The sequence below is a fragment of the Felis catus genome, chromosome A1, assembly GCF_018350175.1.
Source record: "Felis catus isolate Fca126 chromosome A1, F.catus_Fca126_mat1.0, whole genome shotgun sequence".
Taxonomy (NCBI): Eukaryota; Metazoa; Chordata; class Mammalia; order Carnivora; family Felidae; genus Felis; species Felis catus.
Genome location: NC_058368.1, coordinates 158,353,663 through 158,371,880, shown reverse-complemented (window position 1 = coordinate 158,371,880; position 18,218 = coordinate 158,353,663). Strand labels below are relative to the sequence as shown.

The 18,218-nt window shown below is 42.6% G+C and overlaps 1 protein-coding gene across 4 annotated transcripts in view; it reads left to right on the top strand.

The window, feature by feature from the left end:
* Positions 1 to 317: 317 nt before the first annotated feature.
* The window catches only part of ERAP1 (endoplasmic reticulum aminopeptidase 1), a 47,617-nt gene continuing 29,716 nt past the window's right edge, over positions 318 to 18,218 (top strand). Inside the window, exons 1-4 of one of the 4 annotated variants that reach the window (XM_023258660.2) lie at positions 318 to 590; positions 6,908 to 7,447; positions 9,204 to 9,342; positions 12,242 to 12,376. In XM_023258660.2, the coding sequence (XP_023114428.2) occupies positions 6,921 to 7,447; positions 9,204 to 9,342; positions 12,242 to 12,376 (801 nt within the window). In that variant the 5' untranslated portion in view covers positions 318 to 590; positions 6,908 to 6,920. Of the gene's footprint in view, positions 619 to 6,903; positions 7,448 to 9,203; positions 9,343 to 12,241; positions 12,377 to 18,218 lie in introns of all 4 variants that reach the window. The other 3 variants (XM_023258647.2, XM_023258652.2, XM_023258646.2) reach the window with 3 other exon arrangements.

The following is an 18,218-nucleotide window of genomic DNA, read 5'->3' as shown; positions in this document are numbered from 1 at the left end:
CTCCTAGCATAACTCCTGTCCACTAAAAGCCCAGAAGTTTCAGCATTTCACACAACAAAGAATTGTTCTGGGTTCCTTTTTCTTTCGGAGGCGGGCCAAGAGCTCCCAGTCCATTTGCAGAGACGAGATGATGGACACCAGTTGAGTCCAACCGGCGTCGAGCCCGTCCAGGCTCCGTAGAGAAGCAAGCTCGAGTCCCTCCCGGGTCACCTACGGCCGCACCAACCCTTTTTTAATGCGCCCAACCCTGGGAGTGCCAAAGGCTAACCACTGTTGCGGGGGGAGGTTTCAAAGACACACTCAGAGAAAATGATCTGCATTCATAAGGGGTGCTCCTTCCCGCCCGATCTGCCCTGCGTTGCACCTCCTCTGTTTCCCTTACGTGCAGCACTCTTGCGAATTCCCGGCGGGGTTACGGCGGTCCCTCCGCACGGGTTTCCCCTTTCGCAGCTCCCGCCTCAGCCGAGGGCTCTCCCGCGCCTGCCGGGAGAGCGCAGGCAGCTGCGCACCTCGCGCCCGCCTGCCTCTGCCCCGGCCTCGCTTTCACTTTCTGTTCCGGGGTAGGCGAGGCAGGCGGCAGCGGCGCCAGGGTGAGTCGGCTCGGTTGCGGACCACCAGGTACAGCGCGCCCGTCCCCAGGACACCCCTCGGGGAGCGGGCTGCGGGGCTACAGAAGAGCAGCCTCCGCGCGCTCGCCGGGGAGGCCCGAGGGCGCGGGGCGGAGGGCGGCGAGGCGCGTGGGAACGCGGGGCCGGGGGTTGTTGCGGGGCCCGGGCCCGCGTCCGCGGGGAGGGCGGCGGGCTCCGCGGCCTGCGGGTCCCGCTCGGGTCCTTCTGGGCCAGGAGAAGGCAGGGGGCGCAGGGCCGGTACTCCTACTCCGCGCGCTCTCGGCCCCCCTCTTCCTGGAAGGCGGGAGCCTCGTCGGTGCTCCGCCTCGCGGCTGGGTTCCTGCCAAACTCCAAGTCCACCCGGCTTCCAAGTAGGGCCAAGTGGAGGGGAGGGGCGGGGTGGACGCGGGTTTGGCCGAGAGGGGTCCCCTGGGGATAGTTACCGTAGAAAAGAACGTGGCTTTGGGTTAACTGCTGGGTTGGGTGTGTTGAAGGATCAGAGTGCATAAATGTCAAGAACAGTTTTTTCCCTGCTTGTCTTGTACTGGCTCCCAGCCACTGTCTTCCCTTCACTCTGGCTCTAGCCGAGTTGTATTCAGATAAAGCTGTCCTGTTTGAGCAAATTAAAGTTGCCTGTTTGGGTGCCTCACTCGCCAGGTGGGCCTGCACGTTAATTTCACGGAAGGAGAAGAAAAGACACTTCCTTAGCGTTTTCTGGAAGGTTCTTTGTGTAGGCCAGGTTCAGAAGGAAATGCTCAGTTTTCTGGTGAATGCCCAGAGAATTTGCTCTCAACTCAGGATGTGGTCAACAATCATAAACAAGAACAAAAACGTTAAAAAAAAAAAAAATGGCCAGTGTTGTTTCTTTTCCCAAAGATTTGGAATTGTACGGATACACAGCACATTTTCAGGTGGGCCTAAACAGAAAAATTTTAATTGGTTAAAAAAAAAAATTCAAGTTAATTCAGCATTTTTATTGTTACCAACAGTGACCAACTGTTATCAATGCTTGTTAATTTAATTGTTCAGGACATTTTGGAAGAAAGTCCCATTGCCTCTTGATGATAGATTTCACATTGAGTGGCGTTCAATAAAGGGAAGGGTGTAGTCACCCAGGATCAGTTGTCCCTGACTTCTTTGTGAGTGGGAAAAGTCCTGATCAGCAAAGGGAACCTAAGTAAGGTTTCTTTCTTTTCTTTTTTCTTTTCTTTCTCTTTTCTTTTCTTTTCTTTTCTTTTCTTTTCTTTTCTTTTCTTTTCTTTTCTTTTCTTTTCTTTTCTTTTCTTTTCTTTTTTTTTCTCCAAATAAGGTTCTAAAGTAACTTCCTGGCAGTGAAGTAATGTTAGGTACTCTGTTACTGTTGCACTTTCATCTACAGCATTGGCTGTTGAAACATGCTTTATTTAGTAAGATCAGATGCCAAAGGAAGATACTTTTTAAAACTTTAAAGAAATGCAGTAAAGTACAGGAAAGTCCTTGAAAACTTTTATCTCTGGGCTCTAAACCTGTGTGTTCATCTACCTGCTTGATATTTTCCCTTGGATGTCTCAGAGACATCACAAATTAAACATTAAAAAGCGAACCCTTCATTCCCTCTCCTCCTTTGAAAACTTGCACCTCTGGTCTTCTCCATCTCAGCAAATGGCATGTATGACTAACCAGATGTTCATTATAGAAACCTGGCACCATTCTGATGTGTTCTTTATGTCTACCCCCCACTTCTGGTTCACCCCAAGTGTAGATGTTGAGTACATCCATCTCTCTGTCTCTCCCCTCCCTTCTGTCACTCCTTCCCCTTTTTCTGGTGACGCCAGTAAAGTACAAGCCACTAGCTTATTTTATTGAGACTACTTTCTTTTCTTTTTTTTAAAGTTTATTTATTTTGAGAGAGGGAGCACAAGCCAGGGGAGGAACAAAGAGAGAGAGAGAGAGAGAGATGGAGAGAGAGAGAGAATCCCAAGCAGGTTCTGCACTGTCAGTGCAGAGCCCCATGTGGGACTTGAACTCACAAACCTTGGGATCATGACCTGAGCTGAAATCAAGAGCTGGAACCTTAACTGACTGAGCCACCCAGCCACCCCTGTTGAGACTACTATCTAACTGGTTCCTTGGCCTTTACTCATGCTCCTTTCTTGTTCCACGCAGCTTTTAAAAATGTGAACTGGATCCTAAGACCTTCTAGCTCAAAACCCAGTGGCTTCTTATCGTACTTAGGATACTTAGTACTTAGTACTTAGGATAGGATCCCAAATCTTTAACATGTCTACAGTCCACATGGTGGTCTGGTCCCATGTGGCCCTTTTCAGGTTCACTAGCCTTTATAACCAGCACTCTCTACTGTCTGAGAGCCTGCAAATATGCTTGCTGTTTCCTCTCTGGAAAACTCTCCTTCTCCCTCTTTTCTTAGCTAGTTTGAATTTGTCCTTGAAATCTCAGCTAAAATATCCTCAGAGAGCCCCAATATAAATCGGTCTGCCCTGCTATTCTCTTTTTCATATGTGTGGGTTTTTCCTACATAGCCCTAATCATGGGGAAAAATTCCTCCCATCCCAGTTCCATAAGCTCTTTGAGGAAGAGGATGCGTGCTATCTTACATTGCCAGTGTCCAGCAAAATCCTTGGCATATAATAAGCCCTCAATAAATATTTGTCAAATGAACGATTGAAAATATTTTAACACAGTCTAGGGGAGCCAGGGTGGTTCAGTGGGTTAAGTGTCTGACTTCAGCTCAGGTCATGATCTTGCAGTTGGTGAGTTCAAGCCCCACATTGGGTTCTGTGCTGATAGCTCAGAGCCTGGAGCCTGTTTTGGAGTCTGTCTGTCTGTCTCTCTCTCTCTGCCCCTCCCCTGCTTGTGCTCTCTCTCTCTCTCTCAAAAATAAACATTAAAAAAAAGAAGATATTTTAACTCAGTCTTTACAACAATGTTATGAGCGAGGTATTATCTCAACTTACACACAAACAAAACAAAACTGGGATTAAATAACCTGTCCAAGGTCATACAGTAAGTATGTGGCAGAGGAGGAACTCAAAGTCAGGTTTTCTCTTTCTTTACTGTAAGTGTAATATATATCATTATCTTACTGTAAGTGTAATATATATTATCTGACAGTAAGCATTATATATTATTGATATAGCAATAGTTAGAGATATGTCCATCTGTATTCTCACATTTATGCTGTCTACATTACATGTTCCATTTTTGGCATTACATCCCCCTTTGAGACACAGCCATGTTCTCTTTGACCCCCTCCCCTCATCGACTCAACCTTGCAAAGCCTTTGATATGAGGTCTCCCTGCCAATTCCTTCAGCAGCCTGTAGACCTTGCTGTCAGCTCAGAACCAGTTGGAAATTTTAGATTTCCTCCTGGACTTTTAGAGACCACTTGGGGACTTTTGGAGTCTTCCCATGCCCAAACCTGACACCTTCAATGCACTCTCTACCATCTTGGGGGTACAGGTAACATCCACAAAGCTACTGCCATCAGAAATTCAAAATGGAAGCATCACACAAATTCCCTTTATTTCTGCTCTCCCAACTTCAAAAGGAATCCATCATTTTGCCCCTGCGCTGGAATTCTGCCTGAGGAAGTAGAAGTGGGCACTCTTTACCGCTTTGGTGTTAAACTTTACTCTTCTCGGGGCGCCTGGGTGGCGCAGTCGGTTAAGCGTCCGACTTCAGCCAGGTCACGATCTCGCGGTCCGGGAGTTTGAGCCCCGCGTCGGGCTCTGGGCTGATGGCTCAGAGCCTGGAGCCTGTTTCCGATTCTGTGTCTCCCTCTCTCTCTGGCCCTCCCCCGTTCATGCTCTGTCTCTCTCTGTCCCAAAAATAAATAAATAAATAAAAAAACTTTACTCTTCTCCTTCAAATTGCTTCACTTCTCAATGGCTGGAAGCATCCTGTAGCTGGCTCCTACATGCACACACACACACACACAAAACAAGAAACACGTGAACAAACAAAAAAACCTGTTCTTAGAATGGGCGTGAACCTTTGATTCTGTCTTCTCTTGTGCCTCTGTGAGTGATTGTCTCTGCTGTGTTGGTACCCTTTCTGTGGGGAAGGCAGATTTAGGCACCTTTAAATGTGTGTTTGGGAGGGGAGCAGGATGGACGATGAGGGCCTGGGGACAGTGCATCAGTTATTACCTTGAAGTTATATCCCTCTGTGTAGGGTTCAAGGGGTGAGACCAGGGTTTGCCAAGGATTATCTAGGAGGTTCTCAACTTGGCTCTCCAGGAGAATCTCTAGATGAAGGTTTTTAAAAATTCCGATGCCCTGACCTCATCATCATAGATTTCAGTTTAATTATTCTAGACAGGGATCCAGGCACCCGTCATTTTAAAAGCCTCCTAGGTGATGTTAATATGCAGCTGGAGTTGAGAACCGCTGATACAGAGGTAGAATCCCATGTACCACATTGTAGCGTCACTACTTTTCTTATGTGATCTGTATATTCAGGAGCCAGAGGAGTTTGGGGGAATTAGGATCACTTACCTGGACTCATCTGGCAGGGATCCTTTCCTGGCAAACACCCATTAGAGAGGCGTTTCTGTCTAAGAGAAATATGCTCAGTTCTCAGGCGTGCTTGCCTACTCTCTTAAAATTCACATTCCTTTTGTGTCCTATGACCTTTAAAATAAAGTACAAAATACAGTCTGCAGAATGACTCCCAGTGTGCTTTGAGCGTCATTTGGAGTCACTTCTCTCCTTGCCTTGTGAATAATCATTATGCATGCAGTTCTCCTAGGGTTTCTTTTGTCCACATTGATTGCCCAGCCAGCCCTCCACTTTCTCCCTTTGTGCTTTAACTCCCGCCCTGGTTTCCTCTTCCTTCAGTGCCTTTAATGCCCTCCCTTCATTTTCAAATCCAACCCTTCCTTCCAAACCATGCTCCAATGCTGGTCTTGCAGGAAGGAATCCCAAAGTCACTGTGCAGCCAAAGTCACTCTCTCCCTTCTCCCCCAGCACTGTCTTTTATTATTATTCCTAAAATGCTCCACACTTTCTCTGTTGCATTTCATTGTGTATGAATGTTTCCTGCCTTTCCAGATTTTGAAGTCCTTGATTGTGGGATTTGTGTTGTGTATTATTTTATCCCACACAGTACTCAGCATATGGCCTTGTATGTAGCAGGCATTCAACATATATTTGTTAAATAATTACAAGAGAGAATCCTGGGGATTGCTATGTTTATCACAGACTATTGGTGTGAACTCTTTAAGTCATTCCTGGCTTAATTAATATTAGATTAACTTTTGGTATGACAATTTGACAAAGATGCCGGCCGCTGTTATTGAAGGTTACTGTTAGGGATACTTGCCTCCCCACAGTCCTGGCCACTCAGCATCTGTGTCTCCTTCCTATGCTTCCTCTATGTTAGTAATTCTCTACTTTGTAAGCTTGGTGGGGAGCCAGACCTGTCCCTTCCTGCAGAAGCTGTGAAATCCAGATTTTTGCTTTTTCCGCCTCCCTGACGGGTGGGCAGTGTGGATACCTGACCTCAGCTGAAAGAAGTATTGCCAAATTGCAGGGGCAGCAGAGACCTCACATTGGCAGTGGCTGCAACAGTGGCCAGCGTCTGATCCCTAGGCAGAAGGGTGGCTTCCTCCAGTGTGGGTCCAGTGTGGGTCCAGTGTGGGTGGGAGTGGTCACCTGGCCAGTTTCTCTGATACGGTTCTGGTGTCCATCTTTGCCTGTTTTATATATTTATTTAAACATGTTTTTAAACATTGTTTCATTTTTGAGAGAGAGAGATTGTGAGTGGGGAAGCGGCAGAGAGGAGACCGAATCTGAAGCAGGCTCCAGACTTCGAGCTGTCAGCACAGAGCCTGATGCAGGGCTTGAACCCACTGACCACGAGATCGTGACCTGAGATGAAGTCAGATGCTCAACCGACTGAGCCACCCAGGCGCCCCAATCTTTGCTGTTTTATGGGGCTGTTTTCCCAAATATCCTGACAACTCTGTGACACATTTGATGAACTACTTAGTGAGCTTGTTCTCCAACCAAGAACCCTGAATGATAGAGTTCATTTAAATTTGTAAAGCTAAATGATACTTTTTAAATAGATATTAAGATTGGTGCTAACCATAAACTTCTTTCTTCTATGAATCAGTAACATAGGGAAGGTAATTTTACTTTCGGGAAAAGACCTAAACCTTTTGAAAGTTTGTATCTGTATCTGTTAATCCTGGGTAGATACAATGTGAAACTATGCAATCTTGATAATATTTTAGTGACTCAATTTTTTTTTCCTTGGGGTGGGGGGCCTTTTATACATTTGTGCCACTAGGTAGTGTGAGCAAGAAGATGATATCTCTGTCCGTCAAATGGCCACTTGGAACCATGCCGCTTCTACTGTCCTCACTGTTGATTCTCTTAACTGTGTCAACTCCTTCCTGGTGTCAGAGCAGTGACACCTCGTCTCCAAAAGCTAGTAATGGGTCACCATTCCCTTGGGATAAAATTCGACTTCCTGAGCACATCAGCCCGGTTCATTATGATCTCATGATCCATGCAAATCTCACCACTCTGACTTTCGAGGGAACCACTCAAATAGAAATCACAGCCAGCCAGCCTACCACTACCATCATCCTGCATAGTCACCACCTGCAAATATCTAAGGCCACCCTCAGGAAGAGAGTTGGAGAGAGACTGACTGCAGAACCGTTGAGAGTCCTGGAATACCCGCTTCATGAGCAAATCGCACTTCTGGCTCCCGAGCCTCTGGTTGTTGGGCTCCTGTACACAGTTGTCATTGACTATGCTGGCACCCTTTCTGAGCATTTAAATGGATTTTATAAAAGCACCTACAGAACCAAGGAAGGGGAAGTAAGGTACTTTTTTTCTATTTTTTTAAAAACTTCAAGTGCTGCCCCCATACTAAATTTATGATTTCATATGGATTATCTCTTAAAACTCCCTTGATCGTTGAATGCTTTTCCTTGTTTTGATTTTGCGTTTCATTTATACAGCTAAACATGGCCAGTAGATTCTTTTTTGTGTTTTTGGATGTCACGTTTCATTCTGTTTTAACCAGTTTTCTTTCCTTCAGCTCTGTCAAAGTACCTGTTTGTTTATTTAGTTAGATTTCTGGCATATAATAAATGTTTTTAATTCTCTCCGTCTATGTATTAGTTTTCTACAGCTGCTGTAACAATGTATCATAAACTGAGTGCCTTAACACAACAAAAATTTATTCTCTCACAGTTCTGGAGGCCAGAAATTCAAAATCCAGGGCTACACTCTCTACATCTCTGAGAAGAATCCTTCCCTCCCTCTCTCTAGTCTGTGGTGGCCCTCCTTTGTTGGCATTTCTTGGCTTGCAGCTACATCAGTCTGGACTTGGCTTCTGCTGTCACATAGCCATTCCCCCAGCTTCCCTCTTCTTGTAAGGACACTGGTCTTATTAGGGCCCAACCTGATGGCCTCATCTTAATTTGATTACATCTGCAAAGACCCTATTTCCAAATGAAATCACATTCACAGATACTAGGGATTAAGACTTCAACATATTTTTGGAGGATGTAATTCATCCCATACAGCCTATAAGAAAAGTTTTTTTTCTCAGTTAAAACTCTTTTTAGAGATCCTCACCTGCCTTTCTATTGTTCTGTTTTTAAGAAGCTATAATCTATTTGGGGAGATCTTATGCTGAATTTTAAAATCAAATTTTATTTGCTAGTAGATTATAGTCACTTATTCTTCTGATTCCATATTATTCTTTTGAGGTTAAAAAAAGGTCAGATGCTACCAAAAAGAATGTTTTGAAAAGTCAATTTTATCCCTATTATGGCCCCTAGTGATAACCACTACTTTTATTTTGGGGATCATCCTTCTAGACTTCTTTTTGGATATGGTTATACATTATGTAAGTGGAGCTATGTTATATTTTCTGTTGTATAAGGAATTTTATTTTAATATGTTGAGGAGATGTTTCATATGAATGACTATTCCTATACATCATTTTAATGACTTTATTAAAATGTATGTTTTGCATTGATTTAACTAATCCACCATGATGGATGTTTCCACCTTTTCAGCAATAGCAGTATCTTTGAAAATCATTTCCTTGGAATAAATGCCTATAAACAAAATTGCTAAGTTAAAGGGTCTACAGTCTTTTGATATTCCTTGCCACAATCCTCATCCCTAACCAATAATGTATCTGGGCAATCCTTTTAGAACCAAAAAGCCAACAGGTATGTCTCTTTAATTTACATTTCATTGGTTATTGAGGAAGCTGGGCAGTTTTTGATATGTTTATTGACTATTTATAGGCCCTTTCTCAGTGAATTGCCTGTTTATGACCTGCCTGCTATTCCACATGGTTGTTGCATATACTCTTACTCATTTTTAAGTGTTCATTGTCTGTCAAGGCTATTAACCCTTTGTCAGATAACTTGCAATTAATTTTCCCAGATTTTTACTTGTCTTTTTACTTAGTTCATGATAACTTTTGTTGAAACATTTGTTTTAGTAGTGAAATCAATAATCGTGTGGTATCTTTAGGAATTAAAAACCAAACATACATCTATTTTGGAGTCCCTGGTGCTTTATATTATATTTTTATTTCACTTGCCATAATTTTAGAGTACTTGCATCAACACATTTTGAACCTACTGCAGCCCGGATGGCCTTTCCCTGCTTTGATGAACCTTCCTTCAAAGCAAATTTTTCAGTCAAGATCAGAAGGGAGCCAAGGCACCTGTCCATCTCCAATATGCCACTGGTGAGTCTGAACTCCTGTATATCTACTCACAGGAAACGTCTGTTGATAGGCTGTGCCTTGCATTGCCCCAGTGACAGCTATCAACATTCAGGTCACCTGTGTTATTTGGTTTATTGCATGACTTTTCTTATTTCATTCCCAAGCTATCCTTTTGTTTCAAGCAACAATTTATTTGTAGCCAAGGAAGAAACTGTCCCTAAAACTAGGAAGATTTCAACACAAGTCTCATTCCAGGTCATTGATATTGACAGGAGGGAAACTGTGTAAGGAATCAGGGCAGGTTTAAACGAGAGTGCGCTTCCCAAAGTGCTTTTGCCTTCATTTTGTCTTATGACCTTTTGAAAGGATTTTAAAGGGAACACTTTGTCAAATAAGGCCATATTTCTAGTATATAGTTATTTTCTATAATGTCTATATATGATAAACTAATACTAGCTATATAATTTGTAACTATATGCATAAAATTGGGCTGACAGAAAAAAAAAAGTAATCTTTTTGGAATATCATGGTATAAGAGGTAAGTAGTGATAGATAGCTCAGTTCCCTTTAAGGAAACCATTATCCTTCAATACCAAAGCAAATATGGACAGTGTTCCATCTGATTTTCAAAAGTGGTGAGAAAATGGCCGTGCCAAATGAATAAAGCTACTCAGTAAGTGCCCCTAACTCTAAGCTGATTCTGGCAGCTCAGAAAAACTCATCTGCAGGGCTATCATTCTGCAACTGGTGCACATCAGCTCCTAAAGCACACGCAGGCTTTGTTCAGAGAGCTCACTGTGGATGACACTCAGGTGGAACTGACTTGGCCCAGAGTCTTCAAGGGTATACCAGCTCCTTCCTGTGCTGACCAAGGAGGCAAAATCTTAGCACATAGGGACTCTGAGAGCCACAGCCAGCATCTAGGACAGTACCTTGCAACTCTAAAAACTCTGTAGAGCCCCTCCCCCACTGAATACCATAAAAATCCCTTCCTCAAACAAGATTCTGACAGCCCCCCTCAGAGGGCTGTGCTCTGTTCTGTGAAGAGCACTCTTCTGCAAATTTCTGCCAGCTAAGAACTTCTGTCTACTCCACCCACATTTGTATATGAAAACACAGGAAACAATTGTGCTGTTTTTCTGATATAAATTTGAGATAGAGAACATGGTGGTTCCAATTAACATTCCATCCCTGGGATGGGAATGTGTTCTCTAATTACAGAATCACAGCTTTAAGAGAATAAAGCACAGAGATAAGATGGAATCAAGGGGAATACTGATGACCAAAAAAGATTGGTGGAGAAACTTGTAGGTTTTCAGGAGGTAGGCTAGGAGCTCCAAAGGCTTCACAAGGATGGTGGAGCTAAATCCATAGGTATCTAAGACCTCTAGGAGAGGAAAATCTCTAATGTAATCTTGCCTCTTGGACAGGAAAGCCCTCCCATTGGCAGAAATCTTATAGGATCAGCCTGAACTCAGGCTGCAGACCTGGAGTTTGGGGGAAGGACAATGGGGTCTCAAAGGATCATTTCAGTGGCTGGAAAAGCAAATAGACCATTGGAATATTGAATTGTTTGGGCAGTGGGCAAGATTTAATCACACTTAAAGGTTAATTAACTTTAATTAATTAATTATTAAAATTTCCTCTGCAATTTCCTAGTAAATAGCACAACTTCAGGAATGAAAATTTTGACTAGGGCAGAAGGCATTTAAAAAGAAGAGGTAATTTGGAGTTTTTTCCAGAGTAAACCTGGGTCGACTATCAGAGTCAGGACTTAAGTGAGCAAAGAGTGGCCATCACACACACGTAACTGGTGGTTGGTTGGTATTAAAAAGAAGCACAAGGGCACCGAAATAGAGGTAGAAATAAGATTTCAGGAAAAATGCATGTGTTAACATGGAATTTCCCAGGCTGGTTCTCCTCTTGTTCTTGTTCTCCAAGCTCACACCCCAGTGCTGTGTGTTGCCTGAGGTATTACACTTCCCTTTTTGGAAGCAGACCTCTTAGACTATACCACCATCACCCCCACCCCACTGCAAGGCTTCTCCCTGATTGCACTTAAAGCTGATTCCAATGAAGCAAATCAGAGTTTGGAGGAAGCTTTGCCATGTCAGGCCCAAGCATGGGTTACTTTCAGTTTTTTAGGAAAATAGAGGCTGTATTTAAGCTGTACATGGTTACATGTTTTCCCACAGGAAAAAAAAAAAAATTAGACATTGTATTTCTAGATAATTCTCAAATCTGTATTTATGGTCAGGTGGACTACCTCTTAGTGAAACCACCAATCTCAGGTTTGCTTTGTCCCATTCATATTATTAATCCTCATGTACCAGATATGAGTTAGTTTGCAACCATCTGGGGTATTGAAAAGAAATTTAGTGGGGCGCCTGGGTGGCGCAGTCGGTTAAGCGTCCGACTTCAGCCAGGTCACGATCTCGCGGTCTGTGAGTTTGAGCCCCGCGTCAGGCTCTGGGCTGATGGCTCGGAGCCTGGAGCCTGTTTCCGATTCTGTGTCTCCCTCTCTCTCTGCCCCTCCCCCGTTCATGCTCTGGCTCTCTCTGTCCCAAAAATACATAAACGTTGAAAAAAAAAATTTTTTTTTAAATAAAAAAAAAAAAGAAAAGAAATTTAGTGATGATAGTTGCACAACTGTAAATATAATAAAAAAACACTGAACTATATACTTCAAAATGGTGAATTTTATGATATGTGAATTGTATCCCATTTAAAAAAATTGAGTAGAATGGTCTTAATATCTAAATTATAGTCAGGTATTGGAAAGAGAAATTTTAAAATAATTATATAAATATTGTGCTATGTACTTTCAATATTATATCTGGTGGTAAGGAGATTTCTGTTTATAAACTGTTTTCAATGCATTGGATAATTGGATTATTTGCTGATTTTATTCTGATTTTAGGTTAAATCTGTGACTATTGCTGAAGGACTCATAGAAGATCATTTTGATGTCACTGTGAAGATGAGCACCTACCTGGTGGCTTTCATTATTTCAGATTTTAAGTCTGTTAGCAAGATGACCAAGAGTGGAATCAAGGTGAACCTGTGATTGTCACATAGGGTGGCCAGCTTGTCCTGATCTGACACTGTCCTGGTTTTAAAACTAGAAGCCCCACATTTTGGGCACATTCCTGAGTCTTGGCCCAACCAGGAAGGTTGGCATCCTATTGTTACAGATGCTCGTATTTATAATGAAGTTCTAACACAAAAACATGCAGAGAGGCTTGGCCTGGCCTAGATCATAGTCCTGGCTCCACCTTTAGCAGGCATTCTGACCTTGACTCTGCTCCCTTTGGAACTTAGTTTATATTTCTTTAAAATGTGTAAGTTGGACCAGATCCTGCAGTGTTTTCTGAGGTTGCCTCTGGCTGTCACTTACTGCAGTTTAGAAGTAAATGTCACTGACTACCTGAGCAGAGGATTTCTGGCCTTGAGTAGGAAGTAAAATAGAGCAGTCTGCTTGGAGTATTAAATGACTCTGGGCACAGCATTTATGCCAGCTAATACTGGAATACTGGAGAAAAGATCTTGTTTCAAGGAGTACTTGCCCCTTTTCTGGGTACCATTGCATAAGGAGCAACCTATTCAACTATATGTTGTTGGGCTCTGAATGCAAATAGGTTTTTTTTTTTTTTTTTGGAGAAGAGGAGCTTTAATTTGAAGATGCCTAATTTATTTATGCTGGTTTTCGCTGAGGCCTGAGTAGATAGGACTTCTGGGTTGGTGAAAGTGTGAAGATTTCAGCGAGAGTGGCTTGCCTGGAGATGGTATGGAAACTCTGTGCCTTTTCCCGTACCTTGCCCTGCACATCTCTTTCTCAGTTACGTCCTTTTATAATAAGTAAAATATTCCTCTGAGTTTTGTGAGCTGCCCTAGCAAATTAATCAAACCTAAGGGGGAGGTCTTTGCAACCTCTAGTCTGTAGCCTGTGGGTCAGAAGCACAGATGGTAACCTGCACTTGTGAATATCATCTGAAGTGGGGGTGGGGACAGTTTTGTAAGACTGAACCTTTATGTTGTGGAATCTGGTGTATCTCTGGGTAGTGTCAGAATCGAGTTGGAACTGTGGGACGCTCAGGTAGTGTTGGAGAACTGCTTGGAGGTGTGGGCATAACACCCCCCCAACACACACACACACACACACACACACACACACACACACACACACACACACATTGGAATTAGGTCCAAGAATTCTTTTTACCTATTAGTATTTTTAGGCCTTTTATTTCTTTAAACACATTAAACGTTTTATATTCTAGTTAACTGTCCTATCTGAAGTCTTTATGTGTCTCATTCTGTGATTTGTTGTTTCTGCTGGTTATTGTTTTGCTCCTGTGTGTGTATTGAACTTACACTACCTGAGTTGACAGTGGGCTCTTCCACAGAGAATTTGTTTGCTCCTGGCAGATGCCTGGGAGCCCTTACCAGCCCATGAACCGCTTTAAATCAAATTATTAGCTTCAGGTTTTTGAGCCACCTGGTTATTGTGAGTCCAGTTGCTAACCAGCATGAAGATTAACTTGCTGATTCACTCAGGACTTCCCACAACCTTCCCCATATGGTACCAAGACTTGAAAAAGGCATTTTTTCCCCCTTGCAGTCTCCTTGAGGAAGGGGATGGCTATTTTTAGTTTATCTTTATAGAAAGGGTATGGTCCTATAAGGTTCAACTTTATGCATGGTGCATATTCTGTTGGGGTTTCCCCCCTTGGACGGGCTCTGGACTTTGTCTTCTATCCCCTGAGACCTTCAATGCTGTGAAAACCAAAGCTCAAGTCCATCTGTATTAGGTTAGTGTCCTCAGGACAAAAGCTGGCTGCAGGGCTCTTCTGTCTAGGAGGGTCCTACTGTTATTCATTTTTGGCATTTAAGTTTTCTTTACTTTTCCATTATTCCATAAGAACATTTTTAAAAAGACCTTTTTGTTTACGTTATCCAGCACGTTGTAGTTTTCAGAAGGGGACTTGGTCAGAAATAGGTGGCATTAATACAAGAAATCGAACTTCCAATTTTCTTTCTAAGTGGCAACCATATTCCACAAAATGAAACTGTTGATGTCCATCTTCCATACAATTGTGGAGATGTCATAGACTCTGGATCTGGAGTTCTCTCTTGTCCATCAAGAGAGCGGACACAAGATTAAAATGAGACAGAGGCTAATATCCGGGAGGAGACCAGAACCCTGAGTAAGGGTCCTTGCTTCATTTTTATTAGGATCAGAAGGCTTACAAGTGTGATGGCTGTGCACAAAGAGACAGTGAAACTGTGAACATTAACTCATGTGTTGGTGAGAAAAGGTGATCTTGAAGATATGCAGTGTTAGGGGTTTGGGTCAATACAAAGCAAAGTCCTGGCATTGGGCAGATGGTTGTTTATGGCAGGCATGAGGCCCAAGTTATGTTAATATGTTGATTTACATAAATTTCACCATGGCTAACAGTATGAGTGAAGAAAGGCCTAGCTTCCAAAGATTAACAAGCCAGGGTCCTTTTAATTTCCCTTTATGTGCAGAAATTATAGGGCCAGACAAGCCTCTGTCCTTCCAAAAAATGTTCTGTCTACTAGATTGGTCAAAGGATATGGTCTTATTTGAATATTTTGTTTCAAGATGTCCTCTAGGACCCCTGTCAATAATGGTCCAATTGCCCCAGTGAAGATTATGCTCAGTCTCTCCATAACAGGTTGTCCAAGGAATATTATTCCAGGGGTGGTCTGAATACTTGAGACTAGAGCAAGCTAGAACATGAGGAGTGTGAGATATGTTTGTTTTTTGAGGTATATCAAAGCTTGTGGCTGAGAAAAAGGTAAAATTGGCCTTTTAGAGATTTTGGTCTGTACATGTAAAAGCCAGTTGATTCTTACTTTGAGACAAGCAGGTTGCTAAGTTTGGTAACACACATAGGAGGTGCTGGGATAAGCCACCATTGAGGTCTTGGCATATAAAGCCAATGCTCTTGTTCAGTTTGGAAGGGCAGGTTAAGATTGGCTCCTCCCATGAATTCAGTGTCATTATTGCTACCAGGAATATCCAGGTCTAGGAGTGTTAAGCTGTCAAATATAGGTGGGTTAAGGAGATGAGCCCAATATGAATATTGAGCTTGGCCCAGACAAATGAGGACAAGGAGAAGAATCAGGGTTACCTGTATCGAATTCCTGTCAATGATGGAGATCGTGGCCATCAGATGCGAGTCAGGGGTATATGCAATACCATTGTGTTGTAAGAGGATGCCGGCCTGGTTAGACAGGAGATTAAGGCTTCCCCATGTTATGTTGTGTTTGTGGAGTGGCTTCAGGATGAGGAGTCAATGAAGAGGCTTCTTCCATCTTGAAAAAGGGGGGCTGGTGGCTGCTCATTAAGAGTCATTCTTTGGAAGTACTGGTTCATTGGAAGATATCCAGGGGTCTCCATGGTATGGCTTCACCAACCAACAGAGAGGGGATCCATAGAGGTCCAGAATCTGAAAGAACACAAACATATCCTCCTCAACCCCAGGTGAGAAGTTTAGTGGGCCCAGTCCATGTGGGCCCCCTTTCAGGGGTTTGGTATAGCACCATAGGATGAGAGGGTTTATCTGATTTTGAAGAATGTCACTCAGCTGCTGTTAGTCTTTGAGGATTAAGATTTAAAAAGTTAAGAGTAATCATAGCATGATCAAGAAGGAGCTGAGGTTGTAATGTAGATAGCCATGGGTATCTCTCCCTTTTTTGTTTTTTTAACACGTTTTTGAGCATACTATGTGCTCCTTTTACAATTTCTTGGCCTTGTGGATTATAAGGAATGGGTAATTCCAACCAAGGCTTAAGTAAAACAACTTAAAAAGGGCATGCTGTCCTGTCATTTTACCCTTTTTGTTAAAATTTTATTTATTACCTTTAACAAAAATGTATGCTCATTTTTTATATCTTTCTTACATATCTCTTACTTTTTTATATATGGAGTTACTTTCCTTATTTCCATTAGCCTTAATTATATTTAGCAGAATTTTAACTCTTAGAAACCTTAGTCTCCATTGAAAACAAAGTAGTAACCAATTGTAAACCATCTGTTACATCAGAAATTTTTTAGGTGGCAGACTTATGGATCCATTAAGCATAAAGCATGCTTTTTAATAGATTTAAATGTCCTGTTTTTTTGTCGTAGAAATCAGAAGCACAAACCTACGGTTAGTAAGCAATGCTTTACCATTCCATTTGATTTGGAAGAGGCCTAAAATGTTCAATAGATTTAATTTATCATTTAAGCAAAATGTTAAAGTTTCAGGTTACCAAAGACCCTGAAAGCTATTTTAACAATTACCCATGAAAACTATGAGACAAAGTTAACCATGACTTTAAGTCATCCTTTGGCTGACAAATTGGAAAAGAGATAAAATGAACTTATTTGACCTTCAGTGAACCTTAGTAGAATAAAGTTTTATTTAATTTTGATAATTTAAAAGACATGTCTATCTTAATTACATTTTATCTGTGTCCTCTTAAAAGTTTACCATTGTCAATTTTTTCCTGTGGAACCAGTGAGGAATTCTGAAGTGGGTGGCCCTAGTCTAAGGGGGTATTTTTTGCTCTTAGGAGGAAGAGTTGATGCTGCCTGAGGCATTGAAGAGCCAGATATGCAGGTTGTATCCCAGTTGGTGCAGGACCCTGAGGAGTGGGAAGGGAAGGCCTAAAGGGTGAGGTGCCCACTGTTGGCCTGAAGGCAGATAAAGGCATAGAGGGCAGAGAAAGAGTTCTCGTGGTCCTAAAGCCTGTTAGCTCAGATAGATGAGCAGATACAGATTTTTGTTTTGTTTTGTTTTCCACTTGTGGAATTAGGCAGTCTTATGTCAGGCCAGAGAAGACAGAGAAGTTCCCCAAGACAAAAGGAGTTTTGCCAGCTGCTTGGGAATATTCCTTAAAACCTCCATCCTGAGGTAGACTAACCAGAGACAGTTGGCTCTAATTATCGTAGTCATTGACCAAGGAAATGAATGAGGGAGAAACCCCCACGTGTAGTTAGAGTAGCCAGAGTATATTGGGAGTAACAGTGAGAGAGAGAGAGTCCCCTTTAAAAGAGACGGGCTGTGTAAAATAAGTCATACTATTTTAGTGCATTGTTTTGCTGACAATGAATGGAAGCTGAGCTTGTTGCCTTAGTTGGGAACATTGTCCTGTACTGGACAGTTGTTCAAAAGACGCTGGAATAGCAGCGTCAAAGTTTTGCATAGCACGAGTTACACAAGCGTCATGAAACTCTTGGGCATAGACAGCATACTGGGCTGGAGTCAAAATGATTTTTATAAGAAAGCCCCAGTCCTAGGCACACAAGGAATAGTGCCACAAATAGTTTCTAAAATGCAGATCGTAAAAGGGCTGTGGAGCCATACAGCTGAACTGATTTCTGCAATTCCTTTACTATTTGAAAGAGCAGGCCTTCACGGACGTATTGCCCGTTTTGCCCGACAACGGGAAACACCTGGAATTCACCGGCCCTCTGGGCTTCTTAATGCACTTTTGCATTGGGGTGAGGACTTTATCAGAACCAGTCGGTGAGGTTTCTTGAGGCTCGATATCATCCCACCCTTTGGAGAGAGGGTGTGTATCTTCTGGCTGTAAAGGCAGTGAAGGCACAGGCTGACTATAAAAAAGCCTAGGGTTTTCCTCTTTTTTGGGTAATTCTATATCTTTATATGCATCGTCTGAACTCAATGGGAGAAGGGCAGTATGGACAATGGACCAAGTAAGGATTACCACAGGGGAGGACATTGGCCACCTCGGAATGCTGAGATTTTAATGTTTTCCCTACTCGCTCCCAAATATCAAGATCATAAGTTCCTCGTGATCTGATATCTGAGGCAGTGTTGCTGGGTAATCATAATTCAAGGAGTGCTTTCCGAGTG